Here is a 21,371-nt window from a genome sequence, read left to right as displayed (position 1 = left end):
TGGAGCAACGAGAGTGGATCTGGGCTTCAGCTTTGAGCTGCTTTCTGAAGGGATCAGAGGTAAAGATGAGGACTGAGACCTGGGAAGCCACTTTTTGGCAGACAATAAGAACAATGCCGTACCTGTGTGTACTGCTTTCTAGTTTATAAAATACTTTCACACGTCCCGTTTGACTTTCTACCCCTACTTTATGACTAATGAAGAAAGCAGGGTTACAGAAGCATAGTCACAGAGCAGGAACTCAAAGCCAAGTCACTTGACACCCAGTTCCACATTTTTTCCATGACCTGCCTCATGCAGAGCCCAGCACAGGGACATAGTGATCACAGGCCCCACTTATAACCTTATGAGTTAACACCTCTGAGCTTTATTTCTTTATTTGCCTCACCTGTAAAATGGGGTGGGGATGGGGATGGGGATGGGGATAGGGGTGGGGGTGGGGGTGGGGGTGGGGGTGGGGATGGGGATAGGGGTGGGGGTGGGGGTGGGGGTGGGGGGACTAGTCATTACAACATGACTTATTGCAAAGACCGGACAAGAAAACAGGTATACCATTTCAGCCTGCTGCCTAAAATCAAGGGTGCAAGGCTCAAGACACAGGCCCGAAGAGTCCACTGCACAGGGGGGGCATGCTCCCATCTGAAACATCAGCGTGGCCACGAACACCAACCCCCAAGATCCCAAACTGTACTCAGTCTTTCTGAAGACAATGAACACAAGGCTCCTTGCTGCCAAAAACGCTGACCTCAGCACCTCAGCAGGCAGCCTCCCTGCTCAGCACTGGGATTCCCGACCTGGCTCCCTCGCAGCCCTCTCTGCTGCCAGCAAACCCTCAGTTGGGAGCAGTAACAGGGCCCCTGATGAAGAAAAGAGATAGGGCATGCTCCTCTTCCCACTCCCACAGGCTGGGCCACAATAAGGAAAAGGGAGTTGTGAGGAAAACAGCTGTGTTAGGCCTGCCCACTGGTTTACCAGCTGCAAGCACTTTGCCTGATCAGTGTGTGGGCACATGGCAACGCCGCCTGTGTTTGGTCTATGTAAGGCTGCAGGTGCTTACCTTCAGGGGCGATTCTCCCAGATCACTCTCCAGCCACTGCAAAGTGCCTTTTCCTATTCCCTTACCCTTCACCGAGAAAAGCAACTTTTCCTTTGTTTTTTTGTTCACCTGTCGTTGTAAGCCTCCAGTAGACGGGTAAGGCCCTATGCTTTCTAGCTCCACAGTTCCCCTACTGCCTGCCCGAATCCAATGCAAACCTCCTGCCTCGGCCACCAGTATGACAAGAGTAAAAACCATTGCACCAAGGAAGGCGACAGGCACGAGGAGAGAACAGAGGTTTAACAGGCCAGGCCTGGGAAGGACTTAACAAACCCTTCAGCACTCCAACGGGGAAAGCAGGAGTTTCCCCTGACGCTCACACGCTGTTGAATCCTGACTTCACGCGAGGCAAGAGACCTTCCCTGTGGCCATTCCGGCCCAATTAAGTAATGCCTTTTGGTCTCGCACACACATGATTTTATTGACTGCTCACAAAGACGCTATGCTAATGATGAGGCAAGCATTATTATGCTATTTTACAGATGAGCAAACTAAGGCCAAGGAAGGTAAGGTAATTTGTTCACTCACAAAGCCAGCTAGCAGCAACCTGGAACCCAAATCCAGATCTACTTCCTCCAAAGTCTCTCCTAAAGACAGCGTGACACAGGCTGAACGGGAGGGAGTCAGAGCAGGGACGGCCCTAAGAGCCTGAAGAGTGAGACGACGTGTCAGGACGTGAGGGTACAGCACTGAGGTTCACAGAGGTTCCCCTCACAAAATCCCTTCTAAGCCTCTCAGCAATGTGAGGCAACTGTAACCATCCTCACTCCCATCTCACAGGTGAGGAAACTGGGTCAGGACCACATGGCAAAGAACTTACGGTAACCTGGATTCTAGTGAGCTCAGTGTGGGAAGTCACATCCCATCCGTGAGCCTGTCTCCCACCTCAATGACGTGCAGGGAGGCAGGACACCTTGAGGCCTAGGGACGCAGTGTGGAAGGAAGGCCCCAAGAGTCTGCCTCCCACCTTGGCCACATCCTGGCTGTTTGATCCTCGGTAAGTCACTTAACAGCCCCGAGCTCAGCTGCCTGCTGTAGCGAGTGTGAGTGGTGCTCACGAGGCAGCCGGGACAATGAAAATAGACGTGGTGAAGGAAGTAGCACCAGGTGCTAGTGGTTCCTGTCACTGTCCAGTTCTAAGAGTCGCCTCCCGTTCTGAGAGCACAGGCATCAGGCCAGAACACTGCTGACCGCTGCCTCGATCCTTCACGCTTGTCTTCTTTCATCTTGAGTAACATTTAGGTCAAGAGGGGGTCCGGGTCTGCCACCTGGGCCACGCAGGAACAAGACACGGCCGGTCAGGTGGATTCCCAGGCAGCTGAGAAAGGAGTCAGCAGAGACACCACTTGTGGGAGAGTGTAAGTTCTGGACTCTCCTAACCTGCCTCAAGGAGAACTCGGGCTGGAGAGGCTTCAGTCTCCCAGCTGCAACAGAACCAGTTCCACACCATTAAACCAGCCCCCTCTCTCCTCAGCGCTCCAAGGGAAACCAACAACACTTACTGCTCTGTCAGTGGTTTTCAACCTTTTTATACTTGGGAACGAGTGAAAATAGAATTATTTCAGGGACCACTAAGGCAGAAATCACCCTAAGCATGAGGGAATTTGATTAAGACCACTGGGTCTAGCCTGACTGGGCAGTGGCGCAATGGATAGAGCGTCAGACTGGGACGCGGAGGACCCAGGTTCAAAACCCCGAGGTTGCAGGCTTGAGCGCGGGCTCATCCGGCTTCAGCGCGGGATCATAGACGTGACCCCACGGTCACTGGCTTGAGCAAGGGGTCATTCTCTCTGCTATAGCCCCTGGTCAAGGCACATATGAGAAAGCAATCAATGAACAACTAAGGAGCCGCAATGAAAAACTGATGCTTCTCATCTCTCTTCCTCTCTGTCTGTCCCTAGCTGTCCCACTCTCTGACTCTGGCTCTGACAAAAAAACAAAAAAACAAAAAACCACTGGGTCTATAATCTCAGGGTGGTTAACTCTTTCATGGACTGCCATGAAATTTCTGGCAGATCAGTCTGCAGACCAAATTTTTAAAGACACTGGTGCAACTAAAGATAGGGTATGGTCCAGGTCCCTCTATGATCAGCAGGATAACTTTGTCACTAGGTCACCAGGTCCACCCAACATCCTCCAAAACTACTGCTGTCTTAGGCTCTTCAGCAGGACAGATGGAAGGGGTCCGCCCGGTGAAGCATCTCCCATAGACTGGTTTTGGAAAGCAAGCCATTACACCAGCACACTCTCCTGGTGTGGCCAGAGGGGTCTGACCCTCACTCTGCCACCTCCTCAATCTTCTGAGTTCCAGTTTCTTCACCTGTAAAGTGAGGACAGCGGTCCCTACCTCAAAGGACTAAGTGGAGACTTGGGGACGCTGCCCTTGGCTCAGAGTAACAGTAACAGCCCACACTGTTTTCCAGGAGCTGAGGCCTGGCCAATCCCTTTAGCCGCTTTATTTCCTCTTTTACAGAAAAAGACTAGACCGGGCAAGGAAAAGCAACATGTCCAGTCACAGACAGCCAATGACAAAGCTGGGGACTGAGCCCCTTACCCAACTCTTACTCCTACAACTGACCGGTGCTCCACACAAACCTCTGACCCATACCGCAAGAGCTCCCACGTTTTTCCTTCAGAAATCAACACATTTCAAGGAATTAAAATTCAATAAAATCTACTTAATGCCCAAATGTAAACTCCTCTATGTATTCCCATTTTAACTAGATGCTTCAGAAGATGCTTCAGAGGATCTGCAGAGAGCTGCAAGGTTGTTAAAAACCTCCACCCTGCCTGACCAGGCAGTGGTGCAGTGGATAGAGCGTCGGACTGGGATGTGGAGGACTCAGGTTCGAGACCCCGAGGTCGCCAGCTTGAGCGCGGGCTCATCTGGTTTGAGCAAAGCTCACCAGCTTGGACCCAAGGTCGCTGACTTGAGCAAGGGGTCACTTGGTCTGCTGAAGGCCCGCGGTCAAGGCATATATGAGAAAGCAATCAATGAACAACTAAGCTGTCACAACGAAAAACTGATGATTGATGCTTCTCATCTCTCTCCGTTCCTGTCTGTCTGTCCCTATCTATCCCTCTCTCTGACTCTCTCTCTGTCTCTGTAAAAAAAACACACACACACACAAAACAAACAAAAAACCTCCACCCCAAGCCTGGAAACAAGGAGGCATGGGACACTTGCATGCCAGTCCCCAAACCTACGCCACAAGCCCTAACCAGAATCAGGAACATGAAGCCTCAAGGAGACCCATCGGAGGCTCTGCTGACTGCTCTGTGGGCTCTCTGCATGGGGTCTACCCCCTGGCCTTTTCTGCCCCTGCGCAGTGTTCAGAGGAGCCTCGACTTCCTTTCACAGCCCAGCGATGAAGTGTGAGTTCTTAAATCAGAAAACCCTGCTGTGAATCCTGGCCCCACCAATCACTAGTCCTCATGGCTTTGTGCAAGCAATTCAGCCACTCCCTGCCTTCTTTCCTTGCCTGGGGAAGGGGGCAGTAGTCGTTTCTTCTTCAGGAGTTATGGGGAAGATTAAACAAGAATTAAAGATCACATATACAAAGCCCACCAAGCTCAGTAGGTGTCAGTCATGTGCTAGGAAGAAAGGCAATTAATTATCTCCGCCTCCAGTTATGGTCAACAAGATGGGGTATGCCCACCACACTAAAACAAGTTTGCTGAGGAGAGACTCTGCATCTACCAGCCAGCTCTGCCAACTCTCTCCCGCCCTGCCACGTCCACTGGCCGATACCCTGACTCCTTCCATAAGACAATGAGGCCGTCTATGGCCACAGGATTTCTGCATGTTGGTACACATGAAGAAAGTAAGAGAATAATTTATGAAGTTTAATTAGGGGGGGGGTTGTGATCAAAACTATCTTTTGGCCCTGGCCAGATAGCTCAAGTGGCTGGAGCGTCGTCCCAAAGTGCAGAGGTTGTCGTTTCGATCCCCAGTCGGGTCACATATGGGAACAGATGTTTCTGTCTCTCTCCTGCTCTCTCCCTTCCTCTCTCAAAGTCAATAAAATAAACATTAAATATATATATATATAAAATAGAGGATAATTAATAGCCGACCAAATGCCCAACATGTTTTGAAGAGAGGCATTCTTTTGTCATGTGATTTTCTGGATGCCACGACTGCCCCTGGTATTCTCAGACCCTGCCCGGTCGTATGGGAAGTGCCTGGCATCAACCAGATTCACAGCTGTGAAAGGAGTGGAAAGAAACAGACTGGGAGGCAGAAGCCAAAATCCCCACCTGGCTCCTCTTTCACTGTGTGACCTCTTTCACTGTATGGGCATGTCACTGCTGGGTCTGAAAAAAGGAGCATGTCCCTCTGAGGGTCCAAGAGCCTTCCCAGCCCCAACCTCACGGGTCTGTGATTCCCACTCGGTGCCACTCAGGGGCAATCCGAGCCGACAGCCGAGCTGACAGCCTAGCCCACTGTTTGCCCCAGCTGGCTCTCATATCAACTAGCTTATTCAGTTAGCCAACCTAAAATATATCAGTTTTCTCCACCCTGACCATATTAGCTCCACCCTCATGTGGCTGTCTGGACAAAGATTTATTAAGCACCTTTCTATTACCAAATTCCTGCTGGGGGCTGTCCCTTCCCCTCCTTCTAAGTCAGAGCTTTCGGTGTTTTAGTTTCACTCCCATCAGATAATAAGAGCTTTAAATAGAGTCACCATTAATTTATATCTCAATAGTTCAGAATTTCTGACAGCCTCAAACACAAGTTCACTTTTGCATTATCATGAGAAAAAGGATGAAGGGCTAATTACTGGTATAAAAGGGCTGCATTTTACCCATTTATCCATTCAAGCTGTTTTTGTACAACTTAAAAGCAGTCATTTAAATATAAACAGTGTTTCATTATACCCATTGTTATCTATTTACTGAAGAACATTTAAGGATGTCTTCTTTTAAAAACAGTGGTCACTTCCCTAGTTTATATTAGAGTAAAATAATAAAACCACATCTCTTCACAAAGAAGAGGGTTTTGGAGGGGTTGTTTGTAGTAATTCATAGTCTCCTTCTGTATTCTGACCTAAACCAAGTTAGGACAACAAGTGAATGGGTTTATTGGGCTATAGTTTATACATAATAAACACTCAAAAAAGTACCTTATGTATGATTAAATGATAGCTATGGTAACCTACTCTTGTTTAACCTTCCCAGCTATAGTCCTATATTAACTTATACAATCAAATGCAAAGCTCTTGCAGAATAGAAGAAACGCCTTCTTTATACCTCAGGTTCATGCTGTGCCCAACCCTATGGAAGCCATAAATCCAGAAACCACCTTCTAGCAGGGCATTTCCGACTTAACAAAAACACAGCTCACCTTGTCCGATACATGGACCTGGTACATGGACCCATGCTGTAGATCAGTGGTCCCCAACCCCCGGGCCGCGGACCAGTACTGGTCTGTGGGCCATTTGGTACCGGTCCGCAGAGAAAGAATAAATAACTTACATTATTTCTGTTTTATTTATATTTAAATCTGAACGATGTTTTATTTTTAAAAAATGACCAGATTCCCTCTATTACATCTGTCTAAGACTCACTCTTGCCGCTTGTCTCGGTCACGTGATACATTTATCCATCCCACCCTAAAGGCCAATCCGTGAAAATATTTTCTGACATTAAACCGATCCGTGGCCCAAAAAAGGTTGGGGACCACTGCTGTAGATGCTTCCTTGGACTTGGTTCCTGGAAAGTGCTTCCTTGAATCAATGAGGCTGCTTCCCATTGTACATTAGGATGTGCTTCCTTTGGAGGCCACTGCTGGAAACCCTAACAGCCATGGCGCCTATGTGTTAACAAGCTGTTCATGTGGAGCACCTGGGCAAGTCTACTGTATGGCCAGTAGCCACGGCCACCATCACAGCCGCCTGGCCCATGCAGGTTCACATTTGATTCGGACAGATGGTAATGAAACAACAGAGCCTCAAACTGGTGGGCCATTATCTTTAATCCTAGCTTGCACCCAGGGGGCAAGTAAAAACAGACACTGGACTCCAAAACCCACTCATTCAGTGCTCACAAAGCTACTGACTTATCCGAGTTTCCTAGAATCAAAGGTTTGTACCTCACCAGCCTTATTCACCTCTGTTTCCCATCTCCTTCTCTCTGCACAAACTGGCTTCTCCCTCAGCACTCCATCATCTTGGCTGCTTCTCTTGGCCTCCTCCACATGGCTTCTCTCTGCTCTCCTCTCTGCTCTCTCTAATGCTAGAGAGAGAGCAAGCTCCTGGTCTCTCCCACTTTATAGTATAGAAATCAAAACCTTTAATCCAATATACAAAGTCATTTATCTGAGGCATGATGGGATTGCACCACCCCACATCAAAAAGGGTGGGAAAGGCTTAGTCCTAAAATCAACCCCCAGGCTACAAGGATCCTGCCTGTCCACAGCCCGCCCCCAACACACATTAATATCACCTGGGTGAAGGGCTTCCATGTGGGCAGTGCCATCTTTAACAAAGTGAGCATGATATATTTTATCTGCCCAACATCTACTTTGCTTTGATTCCCCTGTGCCCTTCTTTCCTCCTCTTCCATTTTCTAAGCCAACTCAGAGCTTTTGGAAGTAGAATGGGTATAAACCCTATAATAATACCACAAAAACAGATTTTACTGCATGTGAAGATAAAATAATTAATAATCAAAGAACATGGGCCAGCAGAAACATACCAGATTAGATATTTTTCTTCCCCAACTAAAGGGAACATACTTGTGTTTGAAATAAATTGTAGCAACCAAACACTGCAAAACTTAAGACTCAGTTTTTTAACTGGAACTCATTTACCTATAATCTACCAAGAATGAAGGCATACCAAACATCCAGGAGAGAGGCATACCCTCCCCACAGGATTGCTCTTCCCATAGCCTAACAGGAAGAACAAATGAGGTCACTCATCAGAGCCGAAGGAGATGTGCAGGTGAGCACTTAAATGGATCCAGACTTGGAGCAGGACAATGCGTGTGGAAATTAAAAATGCACTATCCCACCCAGAGTTTACCTCTAAGTATTTATCCCAGAAAAATGTCAACTTGTATGCCCAGAGAAGCACTTGCAAGGATATTCAATGGAGCATTGTTTGAAATAGGAAAACTTTAGGAACTAACCTAAATGCTCATCAGAAAGAGAACTAAACCATGGTGCATTCACACATGGAATATTCTACAGTAACTAAGAAGTTGTTAGATTTCTACATACAAATATGGAAATATCTGGAAGATTCAGTAAGTGGGGGAAAGGAAGCTACATAATGCATACATTATGTTGCCACTTGTGTAAAATTTTAAAATACCCAAACTGCATAAGTATATATTTCAAAACACAGATTATATACACATACATACACAGACGCAATGAAAAACAATTCTGAAAAACTCACCCCCAATTGATTATTGTAATTAGAATGAGCTAGGTAGGTAAAAGGAAATTGTCTTTTTCTCTGTATTGTTCTGATTGTTTACAAGAATGTATTCATGTATTACTTGTGTAAATTTGGGGCTATGATTTACTATGAGAATATATGAAAAACAAAGAAGGCGCTCTCTGACCCCACGCTGTGGATTTTCCTTCACTGAAAGGTCGGCAGTGCACAGCAGGCATAGCAACACTGCCTAGAAGTCAGGGACATGAGCCTGGTGCACTCCGCATAGCAGGTCTCAATAAATATTTGTTGAATAATGGTGCCTGGCCTTCCTTTCTTATAAACAAGCTTAAAGCTCTACAAAAATATCTGGGCATCTAGATAGTGCTAGACTTCCCCCATGGACACAGGAAAAGGACACAAGGTGGGCCCCTCGGAAGATGAATGAGGCAGGGAAAGGCATGAGCCCCTCACCCAGTCGGCTCTGAGTCCCCAGGCACAGCCGACCACGCCCACCTCCTCCTTCCCGCCCTCCCAGGCTGGGGCCACCTGCCACCCACATTCTCCCTGAGCCCTCTGCAGTCTGCCTTCCCTCCCTCAGGTCAACCCCCCATTCCCTCCAGCCTGCCCTCTCATTCACTTTTTCAATAATTTCAACAGATGTCCTATGATCTCTAAAATTACCACTCAGCCAGTAGGGAGAAAGAAAAAAAAAAAATAGCAGAATCCACTGCTTTGACGTTCTGGAAGAGAAAATCATTTTCCCCAGTCTGGACAGTGTCTGGGGCCCTGTTTAGTTAACATCACCAAAAGAAGACTTTATTCTGCAAGGTTTGTGTCAAAAACACCCATCCTAACATCCACCCACCCACACTTTCCCCAGCTCTTACACACAGACACAGACAGTGAGAATAAGACAGAGTTGATCACTGTGGGCAATTCCTCCTTCACCCCCTCTGTCAGTAATCCCATGTCCTCCTTCCCACTGCCCACTGCTGGCTTTGCTCGCCTAGCCTTACACCTTGCAAGAAACCCAGCTGTGAGAATACTAATCTTACTTCAATTACAAAGGGAAGACATTGTCTGGCACTTTCCTTATTTCAACAGCATGGGCAGAAGAGGACTTAAGCAACACACCTTATCCTGCTGATAGCAGATCCCCAGGAGTCTGAGCATGGTAGGAGGCAGAAGTAGGAATGTTAACATCTATTCCTGGAAGGCCTACCAACCCCCTACCCACACCCCACCAGAAGGGACACCCACCAACATCCCTCGCCTCAGAGCATCATCCATGCAACAGCAACACCCTAGGCCAGCCTTCCCCAGAGCTCAAGCGCCAGGACTGCAGAGCCCTTTCAATTTCTTTAGGGACTCTTTTGTGAGGAGCTTTGGGGTGTGTTCTGGAGTCCCCCCCTACCACCGTCACCAGTATTCAACAGAGAGATATTAAGTGTCCCTACTCCTAGGCAAGTGGTCCTCTCTATATCAGGTAATTCTCACATTCAGCAGACAGTAAAAAATGAAGTAGATACTGGTGGGGAAGGTTTCAAAAGTAAACTACCCATAAATCTGCTACAGAGGTCTTTTGTTTCTCCCACAATCCTTTTTTAAATATGGAGCGTGAGCTGTGGTTAAGAAAGAAACGCATCTCCACACAGACCCTCCACCAAATGGGTTGAGGGGATGCACATTGCAGGGGTGTGTGAGGCAGACCCGCAGGAGGGTAACACTGCTGCGGCTGCAGGGGGGTGTGAGGGAGACCCGCAGGAGGGTAACACTGCTGCGGTTGCAGGGGGGTGTGAGGCAGACCCGCAGGAGGGTAACACTGCTGCGGTTGCAGGGGGGTGTGAGGCAGACCCGCAGGAGGGTAACACTGCTGCGGTTGCAGGGGGGTGTGAGGGAGACCCGCAGGAGGGTAACACTGCTGCGGTTGCAGGGGTGTGTGAGGCAGACCCGCAGGAGGGTAACACTGCTGCGGTTGCAGAGGGGTGTGAGGGAGACCCGCAGGAGGGTAACACTGCTGCGGTTGCAGGGGGGTGTGAGGCAGACCCGCAGGAGGGTAACACTGCTGCGGTTGCAGGGGGGTGTGAGGGAGACCCGCAGGAGGGTAACACTGCTGCGGTTGCAGGGGGGGTGTGAGGGAGACCCGCAGGAGGGTAACACTGCTGCGGTCCGGTCCGAGACAGAGGACTGGGGTGCAGGCTGGGGTCCCGATGCCCCCTCTATGTCCCCTGTCTAGCTGTGTCTGATATGACTTCTACGCCCTTGGAATTTTCAATTACCTGATTTAATAAATTACACACACATACATACTTTTTTCCCCCAACTAGGCCAATTTGAGTTGCATTTCTGAAACCTGTAATCCAACAAGTTCTGGCTTATATATCAATATATCCAAATTTCCTCACTCTAAGGCTAATTTTTAAAGGGTCTGAACAGGGAAGTTCTAATGTGTAAGGTGTGACTATAAAATTGAGACACACTTTTAAACAAATCAACCAAAAAGTGAGGAGCCTTTGGAATTCTTATTTTTAAGGACTGTTAATAGTAGCAAATCTGAATTCTTTAAGGATTGGAGTTTCAAAAGACTGTCAATACCCAATCAAAGTCTCTTCAATTAAATATCAAGGTAGGTAACTTATTCTTAGTCAAAATGTGGTGAGACTACAAAACAGGTGTAATAGCCCGGTCTGTGGTGGCGCAGTGCATGGAGCATTGACCTCAAGCACTGGGGCAGTGAGTTTGAAACCCAAGGCTTGCCCAGTCAAGGCACATATGACAAGCAGTCAGTGAACAATTGAAGTGAAACAACTATGAGTTGAGACTTCTCATGTACTACCCTCTCTGTAAAATCAATCAATAAAATCTTTTCTTTTAAAGAGGTGTGATTATTTGATTAGTACATAAACTGGCTCACATTTCATGATTAGGAAACCAGCTTGAATAAAGTGCTATTGCACAAATCTATCTACTCTGGTCATTTTGCTATTGCCCTTCCACTACCCTTTACATGAAATGTGACACTCACACCCACCCAGCACAGTCACTCAGAAGTGGTTCACATACAAGGCTGGACACAGACACCAGCTTATGATTTAGGGATTCCAAAAGCTTCAAGTACTGTCTTTCTTCTCTCCTCAAGTATAAAGAGTTAGATTAGTCAAGAAAGATAAATCTTGAAATTAAAGGCAAACTCTGACAGGTGTTTCCTGGGATTCTCGTTAATATTGGATAACAAAAGTCATTCTCTTTGGCAAACATTAATCATTAGCCAATTGTTGAAAATTAACTACTGATCTATAAGGATATACCATGAAGCCCTTGTATGGTCATTCATTTATATATTCACTCATTCCACATGCATTTCCTGGTGTGCCTTGTGCACCAGGCACAGGGTTAAATTTACAGTGCTATAGAGATGAATCAGTCTCCTGCCTCAGCCTAGGAGCTCATATGCTACTTTCATCCAAAGTCATTCAGCTATTCAGCCAAAGGGCTAGGCTGTCAGACCCCAGAGCCCGTGAGCAGAAACACCGCACAGCAGCCCACTTTCCAGAGCAGTTATAAAATCAGGCGGAAATGAGTTAACATCTATAAGAGGAGAGTTTATTGTGCTTATGGGAGTACGAGGGAAAGCGAGTACTTATGCTTAGGCGGGTGGGGTGGGAGGCGGGAGAGGACAGGGATCAGAGAAGGCTGAACTGCAGAGGCAGCACGTGAGCTGTCCTGGAACAGCAGACAGAACCTCCATGCAGAAACAAGAGCACGCAATCCAAACAAAAACAGCAGAGCAAAGACGGAGGTGAGGCACCAAACTGACACCCACCTTATAAGCCAAGCACAATGAACCAGGTGATGAAATTATGTTTCTGGAGTTACATATGACACCTAAACTGTGACATACTGAACTATATGACTATGCAGACCCAAAGAACTCAATTTTTAAGCCCAGGAGATACTGCACATTGGGATTTCAGCCATGGAGCAGAAAATACAATCAAAGTAGATTATCCAAAGTATTCCTGGCCATCGTAAGGTATCTGGTCCCGCTGACAACTGACCACAGCCAACACTGCTTCCCCAAGGTGATCCCACCTGAGCTCTGTCACTGCTCTGAGCTCCAGCACCAGAGCACAGACTGTGCCAGACTTCTCAGCTCTGATACCAGATAGTCAAACGGCTCCTCCAGCCAGAGTTGCACGAGAAGGGTCATAAGGCCCTAAGTTTTTTAGGAATAAATGCTTATAGCTTCCTACCCACTCTCAGGCAAGGGCCTCCAAGAAGTCTACAGAGGGACCTGCCACCCTAGAAAACTCTAAACACGGCTCTAAGAGGGGAGGTGCTGCTCCTGAGGTCCGGTCACTTGGCGGTCACCACCAACACACACGAACAGCCGTCACACACAGCCAAGCCAGGCACTGCTGGGAGGGAATGATTCACTACGAGTTGTATTCTGAAGATAAAGATAAAACATGCCTATAAATAGGGTATTTTATGTGTAAAGTGCCACTAGAGATATTCAGATAAGAGTGTTACTTCAAACCAAGGTCAGAAGAGACTTCATGGAGAGACACAATTTGGGATTATTCCTGAGGTATAGGAACAGGGACACCTGAAGAAAGATGAGCATGGCTGAAGAGGTATTTCAGCTGGAGAAAGCAGTGGAAGAAAAGCCAGGATGTGGACAAGCGTCGGGGAGAGTGCTTAGGTACTTACGGTGGACAGATGGGTGGCTGCAAAGGAGAGGGATGTAGTATAAACTAAAAAAGGTTGGAGAGACCAAGGAGAACTTGGCCACGAAGTCTGGCCTTTCCCCAGTGGGCAGTGGGAAGCCACTGAAGCCTCAAGCTCAGTGACCAAGCAAAAGTCATCCAGCCTCAGTGTGTATGGAGAGGAAGGGGAAGACATGAGGATGCTGTACAGGCAAAATGTCAACAGGCTAAAATAAAATAAACTGGCTTCAACAAGATGAGAAAAGGGAGAGAAAGGGGCCAAAGACATAGGGAAGCCTCTCACTGAGTCTACCCAGACTTTACTGAGCACCTGGTAGGAGCCAGGTACTCTGCCTGACAAAGAGCCATGGACCTTGCCCTCTGTGGGTGCAGTCATGAGCAGACCTCGGGGAAGGTGTGAAGCAGCACATGGACATCGCTGTTTTGGACAGTTATAATGTGAGGCAGTTCAGCGCTGCAGAGAGAAGGGGGTGGGAGGGCACACCAGAAAAAGACTAAGAACTACTCAACCACGTCAGTTTGCTTATGAAAGACTCAAGTTTGGGAAGCAAAATAAAGCGTTTTTCACAAGTACAATATTATAATCTTCCCCACTCTAACACTCCATAAAGAGCTCCCCCACACCCTGTGCTGAGAAGAAAATTAAGTAAATGATAAACGTTTTCAATAAGAACTGAGGAGATACAGTGTACTGCTACTGACTGAACGAAGAGGGATGTTACTGTGGGAACTGAGTTGCGGCGTTTCCATGGCTTCAGCCTCACTAGTTCCCCGCAAGTCCACAAATGTAAGCTGCATAGAAACTTGAGATTGTTTATATATTTTTTTTAAAAATCTAATCTTGGGAAAACATGCTGCCCCAAGGTAGTTTCTAAATCCCCAAAGCTGGCTGAGTCATGTACAACCCGGACCAAACACACATTGTACCAATGGGGACGGCCACGTTTCTCATCCAACAGAAGTAACCACTTCATTACAAACAACCTGTAACAGGCAGAAACACCTTCAACAACACTGGCCCTGGATCTTACGCTAAATGCTCAACTCACACATTTCCCACAGGGCTATAAAGTAAAGAAAACCTCCAGCTCCTGGATGCGTACAGCTTAGCAACCCATACTGGTCTCTGCCCTTTATTTTGCCATTTACATTAACTGAACAGTATTTACTACACATGAAAAATAAGCTTCGTTCAGCTGCCTCTAAACTGATCCCAAAAATAGAGCAATCACTTTGGTACAAATTGGGTCAAATGTATTAAAAACAAAACAACAACAAAAAAAACCTGCCTCCCTGGCTGGAGGACTGACATGGCACGGGACCTCGCTAAGAGTCAGGGGGAAAATCCACAGAGCTCTTCCCTTCCCACAATGGAAAAGGAAATATTTAAAGAGTCCGGCAGAGAATAAACTCATCTGACCATGTGACCACCCAAGTGAACACAAGACAAACTCGAATGCTGAGTTTCAGAATCCTAAGAGGTCAAAGGCATACATGTTGGTTTTTAGAAAGGCCTGTTAATGAAAAACACTGCTCCCCTACCCCCACCAAAGACCAGTGTTTAAGAATTGACAAGAAACGATAAACTGGGGAGTGGCTGCCAGGGAGAAGAAGAAAGAATTATCTGTCTCTTCTATTTTATTCCCTTCCTTATTAGCTGATAAATCCACATGGTCTGACAGCACATATAAGTGCCCCAAATTTCCCTGGGAAAAATCAGAATGTTAATTGGTGCTATACATGCAGCTACATTAATTATTCCACTGACTTAAATTACTCTGCCTTTCTGAAAGGTGTTTATTTTCAAAGTTTGTTTAATCATGTTCTCTTGAGCTACAAAAAAAACAACAAACTGGGTCACCGTCCACGTTGTTAAATTTGGTAACAAGGCTGACACCATCTGTGGCCTAGACAGTGATGACCTATCCCCATTGACAGGGCTTCTCACAACTTCTGCTTTTCCTTTAAAATGATCATCTAATCTCACTATCTACAATAAAAGCAGAAGCTATTTAAAATATCCATAGTTACGCAAATCATCTTTAGCATGGTATACATACGTACTAACTGTAAATGTTTGTGTATCCAATTTCCATTTAACTGAATTTTCAGTAGCAATATCTACATATTTTTAACTACCTAGAAATCATACCAGAAAACCCCAAATATGAATACACATCATGCTACATCTGAAATATGCTGCATATTTTAAATGTGACATGAAATCCTGTACATGAACCATGAGGGGTAACATCACAAGAGCATAATTTCAACATCTTCAGAACCCTGCAGAGCACTCCCCACACTACTTCTGCCTTTACAACACTCAGTTAAGAACAACCAGCCCGCCTGACCAGGTGGTGGCGCAGTGGATAGAGCATTGGACTGGGGTGCAGAGGGCCCAGGTTCGAGACCCCGAGCTCGCCAGCTTGAGCGCGGGCTCATCTGGTTTGAGCAAAAGCTCACCAGCTTGTACCCAAGGTTGCTGGCTCGAGCAAGGGGTTACTTGGTCTGCTGAAGGTCCGTGGTCAAGGCACATATGAGAAAGCAATCAATGAACAAAAGATGTCACAACGCACAATGAAAAACTACTGATTGATGCTTCTCATCTCTCTCTGTTCCTGTCTGTCTGTCCCTGTCTATCCCTCTCTCTGACTCACTCTCTGTCTCTGTAAAAAAATTTTTAAAAAAAGAACACCCAGCCCTACTCAAGTACAGCTTCACCACGAGAAACCAAAACAAAGGGCGCTAGCTAAAGGAGAAAGACAGCAAAACAACAGAGTTTCCTGCTGTCCGGAGCGTTTCCCGCTGTCCAGCAAGGCCCCCTCCTCCATCTGCCTTTCTGCCCCACCTGCCATTACAAAAGATTGATCTGGCAAGGATGCTGCAGCTCCAGAAAAATCCTGAAATGGCTTCTGAATCATCAAGGAAAGATTACAGAATGTCAGAGGTAAAAACAATCCTACTGATCTTCTCATCCAATCCCCTTAATTGACAGGTGGGTGAATGCCAATGCAGAAAGGGTATGGGAGATGCCCCAAAATGCAGCCAGTCGACAAGCTCCTACTCCCACTCTAGTGCTCATCAGTGCTTTCCAAAAAAAACCTCTATCAACCTTTCCCAAAGAAAGTTCCATGAAGCGCTGGTTCTGTGATGTGTTCTGCCAAAAAAATGTTTAAAGAATCCATGACCAATTACTTTTAAGGACTAGCTGAGTTAAACAAAATGAAACTGGTTTTTTTTAACTACAGACCTTCCCAGAGCTTTTACTTGAGTTAATGTGCACTATAAATTTTCAAGAGGGCAATACAATATGTGGAAGTATCTCAATTTATTTAACCATAGAATCATTTTATCTTGCAGCATATCATTGAACTAGGTGTAAGGCCTTCAATATACACTGTTTGCTTCTTCAAATTATGCTCCATGTACTTTATTAGCTTTGTTGTATTCTACAACAATAATACATCCTTTGAAAATTAATAGTTCATACACAAAATCTATGATAATTCTCTACTTACCATAAAAAATGGACCAAAGTACCCACCTCTCCTAAATAACACTGGATTAAAAAAAAAAAAAAAGAACTAATAATATCAGGGAAAGAATGGTAGACAATAAAAGCCTGTATGGAGAGAAAAGTTATTTTAAAATCTGCTACAAACATCTTCCATAGAATGTTCTACATTATTTATACAAGGTTCATGACTTTAAACACTTTCATTCAGTATAAATTTGAGAATACATGTTAAAAAAAAAAAAGACACCATAGTTACAAAGCTTCAGGAAACATCACATGCATGGCTCTAAACTGCAACCACCCGGAAAGCCAGCTGCCAGGTTAAGTAGACGGGCAAATGATAATCATACATCAGGACAAGTAGGAACACTAAGGATACTTACCAAATTATGATTTGTTGAATTAGAATCATCTTCAGGGAATGGGATGTAAATAGCTAAGGCCACACAATTGGCAAAAATAGCCAATAATATAAATATGTCAAATGGTCTGAAAAATTTTGTTAAGGTATACAAATTCGTGTGTATGTTATACAAATACAAACCATCTCTTTCATCACACTCCCAGTCACACTACTTTTGAATCACTTTTAAAATGAAAATTATATATACAAATCCTTTCTCAACTGACTGCTGTGACAACTAGGTCTCTAGCAGAAGGGATCTCAGTGGTCATCTCCCAGTAGATGTTCCTATCAAATGACCTCTCCGAGTCCTTTTCTTCTTCTACGAGGTTCATGTTACTCATTCTTCTGCTGTGCATTTTATAAGAAAACCTAAAAGTATATCCAATTAGGGCACTGTGTAAACCAGGGGTATGCTTCTTGGGAGCTTTAAAACTAACATGGGCCTCTGCAAGTTAAAATTCCTGGCTGTTTCTTTCTTTCCTGACCCAGAGAGAAGTCATCATGAGATAAATGTCTTCCACAAATCCTTGCCTCCAAGCTTTAGAGCCATTTCCTCGGGGGCTACTATTGGCTGGGTTGGTCTGAATCTCCTGTCTGGACTGGGGCAGGCCAAGTCACTTGGACCTTCTCCATTCTACCTGTGACTATCTCATGGCTTGTTCCAACTCCTCAGATGCTATAATAAGCAAGCTAGACTCCAGCTCCCTCCTCTGATTTCTTTACTAATCAATGATTACCATGGCTTCAGATTAGAGCTGAACTGGAGCTCTGTTTATAACGTGTTGTTACTGCATTCACTTTATAACACATTGAATTGAAAGCCACAAGAAACCAGCACCAGACACTTCCAAAGTACAATTTAACAATTCTAAATCTCGGGGGTCTGTCTGAAAGAGTCACTGAGATCAGCTTTCAACAGATCCTTGCTTAAACATTCTAGTGTTATTAAGAGGCATTGTCAAAACCGGCAGTACAACATTTGACATCTGCCAAAACGACTGTTTTTCTTCTTTTGGTTTTCAGCCTTTCCCATTGCGAAGTTTTATGAGCACCAACCGAATCTGCAACTCTGAGGCTTGATTCCCCAGCAGAGTTTCTTCCATGTGTAAACCATCAAAGGCAAAGCCACTGGTTTAACTGAACACCTCGGAGAACTAAAGCTTTGAGGATATGAACAGATTCTTTTCCATTCCTTCTGATATCCTTCTGGGAAATCCAAAAATGCTGAAGGAAACAGAAACCCCTTGCCTCGCTGAGGATACCTCAGTTTCATGACACCTCAGCCCCTTGAAGAGCTTCAGCACTCACTGAAGTGAGGACATCAACCTTGGAGGTTGATGGGCTTACTTTTAAAGCCAGTCATACCTCAGCGAGGATACCTCCATTCATATCTATTCTCTTAACTCATCTAGGAACCCAACTTTAAAACAGTCCACCTTAAGACTTCAGAGTCTCCTTTTTCCTTTTCTTTTTAGCAATTCCTATTGAAGTTTAGAAAGTCAAATGCCCCCATGCCATTCTACGTAGATAACAGTCTCTCCCCTCCACCACACCGCTACTCTCTTCAATTTCCCAGTTCCTAAATGATAAAAACTAGCAAATCTGAGAAATACCAATGCTGTTCAGAAAGGCCAGACATAAGTGGGGTTCTTTTCTTTATACTTGTCCAGTTTTAGTCCCCAGGTATTGGTGGGTACTATCTCATGCCACAAGATTTTTATAAACCAAGCAGAACAGAGCAGTAGAGGAACAAATGAGTTGGATCCTAAAAATTCCTTCTGATGAGGCAAACACTCCTCACTCCCCCCCCCCCCAAGATGCAAGATACTCTGCCTTTCCTGTGTGCAAAGGCAAAGCAGGCTCTCACTCTCCCTGAGCCGACTGGGCCTGGCACAGCTGGCTTTAGGAGGATTTCTGTAACCTACTCCCTGAGCTAGAAGGAAACTGTCGTTTGAAAAACAAACAGATCATATACTGTTTAAGGATCTATTCTACCAACTGTCCCATTTGTAGGCACTGGCAGCCACATCCCCTAATTCCTGTACACATGCGTCTGGCAATGCAGGAAAGGGAGTCTGCAGCGTGATCCAGGAAGTTACTCCGTGCACATAAATTGCTATATACAAATTACTGTGCGCAGAGGGAAACAGCACCAGGCCTCCCACCTCACTCCATATGAGATGAATGGCTCCACCGAGAGGTCTCTGCTTACTACGAGTCACGTCAAGCCAGCCAAAGGAGGAGGAGATCTCTCTGGCTAAGTGCAACCAATGCCTCTGACCCTAGCGATGCCACTGAGGCACACACTCTTTACCTAACTCTCTCCTGGGCTGACACTAGTGTTCTTTCTCAGACTAGAAAAAGAATTTAAACAGAAAACACATCCCTACAACCTCAGCTATGTGAGAGACATCATAACTCCCTCTAGAGAAGACACATCTGTTCTAAAGAGGAAGAGAACATGAAAATCCCTCAAATCCTATCCTTGCATTTGGCTGCTCTCTCCAAAACCTTTCTAGACACTTACCTCATTTTAACTCATGTCCGTGAGCACAAAAAGTAGCCAGCTAAAACAGAGGGCATGTAAACAGCTGCCTGGCTAGGTGCTCAAATTATAAGAGGGTTCCTGCTCCACTTTCTAGCTGGTTACCAGCATCCTCCTTCTTTAGTGTGGCCCCTCCATCTGGGTGTGGTGGGGGAGTCCTAGATTCACACTCCCTCCTAGGGTTAGGAATTGCTGCTCTGAAACCCCTTTCCAGCCCCAAACAGACTTCTGGGAAAAGGAAATGCTTTCTTTGTTTTACACAGGCCAATTAACCAACTAATTAGAAAGTCATTTGCATAGGGAAACACCTCAGCCAACCTTTTCTGAAGGGTGGCAGTTAACTGGAGCCTGGCCCCCAGATTTGGGGACAGGGATGGAGATGAGTGGGCAGAGCACCCTTTCCAACCACCCTGGGGCATCTGGAGTTCAGTATTGAAAATCCAGAGGAGACACCCAGAAATGTAAATCCAATCCAAGGACACAGAATTTTTTATAAAAGCAGCAACTGCAAACTCCTCCACTGAGAGGGCTGTTCTCTAACCCATAAGGGCTCAAGAAAAAAGACAGCACAAGCCTATCCCTTCACATGCTCTCTTGTGCTCACATTTCAAAAGTCTTTTTGGAACTTGTAAAAAGGAAATTCCAGAAAGTCATAGCATTGATGAGCAAATTTCTCCCTCCCCATGAAGCAAGTGTTCATATTTGTAGCTACCTGAACAATTAGAATCGCCAAATATCAGAACTACAAGCAACTTTAGCATTAACTGGAGCTTCAGAAGCAAAGTCCAAACATCAAAATGACTATTCCACTAAAAGTCAAAAGTGAATTTATTTCCAGTAGAGTTTCATCCAGTCTTCCTTTTTTAAATCAGTATACCTTAGTTGCAATAGGTTCAATGCATACACTGCCCAAAAACCAATGGTAGATTTAAACTAACTATCTAATGCCAAATGACCAAAAGTTAGTTTCATATTTTAATTATCTACAACTTTCAAGTTTCAGGATGCCACTCCCACTCCCCCACACTACACACACACACACACACACACACACACACACACAGCGGGGGGGGGGGGGTTAAGTATACCCACAGAGCCACCCCTCTGCCCCCTGAGGAGATAGGAAGAGATACACAATGAAACCCTTTACCCACAGTTTCTGTTGCTCACATTCCAGACTGCCACCACTTTGTAAGTGTCATTTCAGAACACAAATTGTTTTAAAGAACAGATGGTGAAAGAGAATGAGAAAGACTTCCCCCAAAAAAGGATACTTCCATTCCACTATACTAATGCAGGCTCTTCGGATGGGGTTATTGAGTGATAAACAGAAAAGGGCGCGAGCAGGTCGGCTGTTGGACGAGTTACCCTGTTTTTTGCTCTTGGTGTATTGCTGACGTTTTCTTTGGGAGAGAGATCCTACAGGTGGGGGTGCGGAGGTGCTCATAGTTTGGGCAGCCTTGGCCTGTCTAGCAGCATCGATTGCAGCTTGCCAAGACAGGACAGTTTGCTTGGAGCTATTCGGCTGACAAGTTGGTCCTTCACCAGAAAGAGAGATCCCGGTACCTCTTGCATAGTTTGCCTCTAGGAAGAAAGAAAAATATATATATTTAAAAATAAATACGAATGTAGTGTCAGAAGAAAGCAAAGATTGTCTCCCATCAATAACAAGGGGGAATC

At 45.6% G+C, this 21,371-nt stretch overlaps 1 protein-coding gene across 10 annotated transcripts in view; it reads right to left on the bottom strand.

Annotated features, from left to right (window-relative positions):
* The window catches only part of CACNA1D (calcium voltage-gated channel subunit alpha1 D), a 355,364-nt gene that overhangs the window by 331,558 nt on the left and 2,435 nt on the right, over positions 1 to 21,371 (bottom strand). For all 10 annotated transcript variants that reach the window (XM_066352103.1, XM_066352111.1, XM_066352110.1 and 7 more), the window contains exons 2-3: positions 20,966 to 21,275; positions 17,124 to 17,229 (exon numbers count right to left, since the gene is read on the bottom strand). In XM_066352103.1, the coding sequence (XP_066208200.1) occupies positions 17,124 to 17,229; positions 20,966 to 21,275 (416 nt within the window). The remainder of the gene's footprint in view (positions 1 to 17,123; positions 17,230 to 20,965; positions 21,276 to 21,371) is intronic.

This window comes from Saccopteryx leptura, chromosome 10 (genome assembly GCF_036850995.1).
Source record: "Saccopteryx leptura isolate mSacLep1 chromosome 10, mSacLep1_pri_phased_curated, whole genome shotgun sequence".
Lineage (NCBI taxonomy): Eukaryota > Metazoa > Chordata > Mammalia > Chiroptera > Emballonuridae > Saccopteryx > Saccopteryx leptura.
This window is presented reverse-complemented; position numbering and strand designations above follow the sequence as displayed.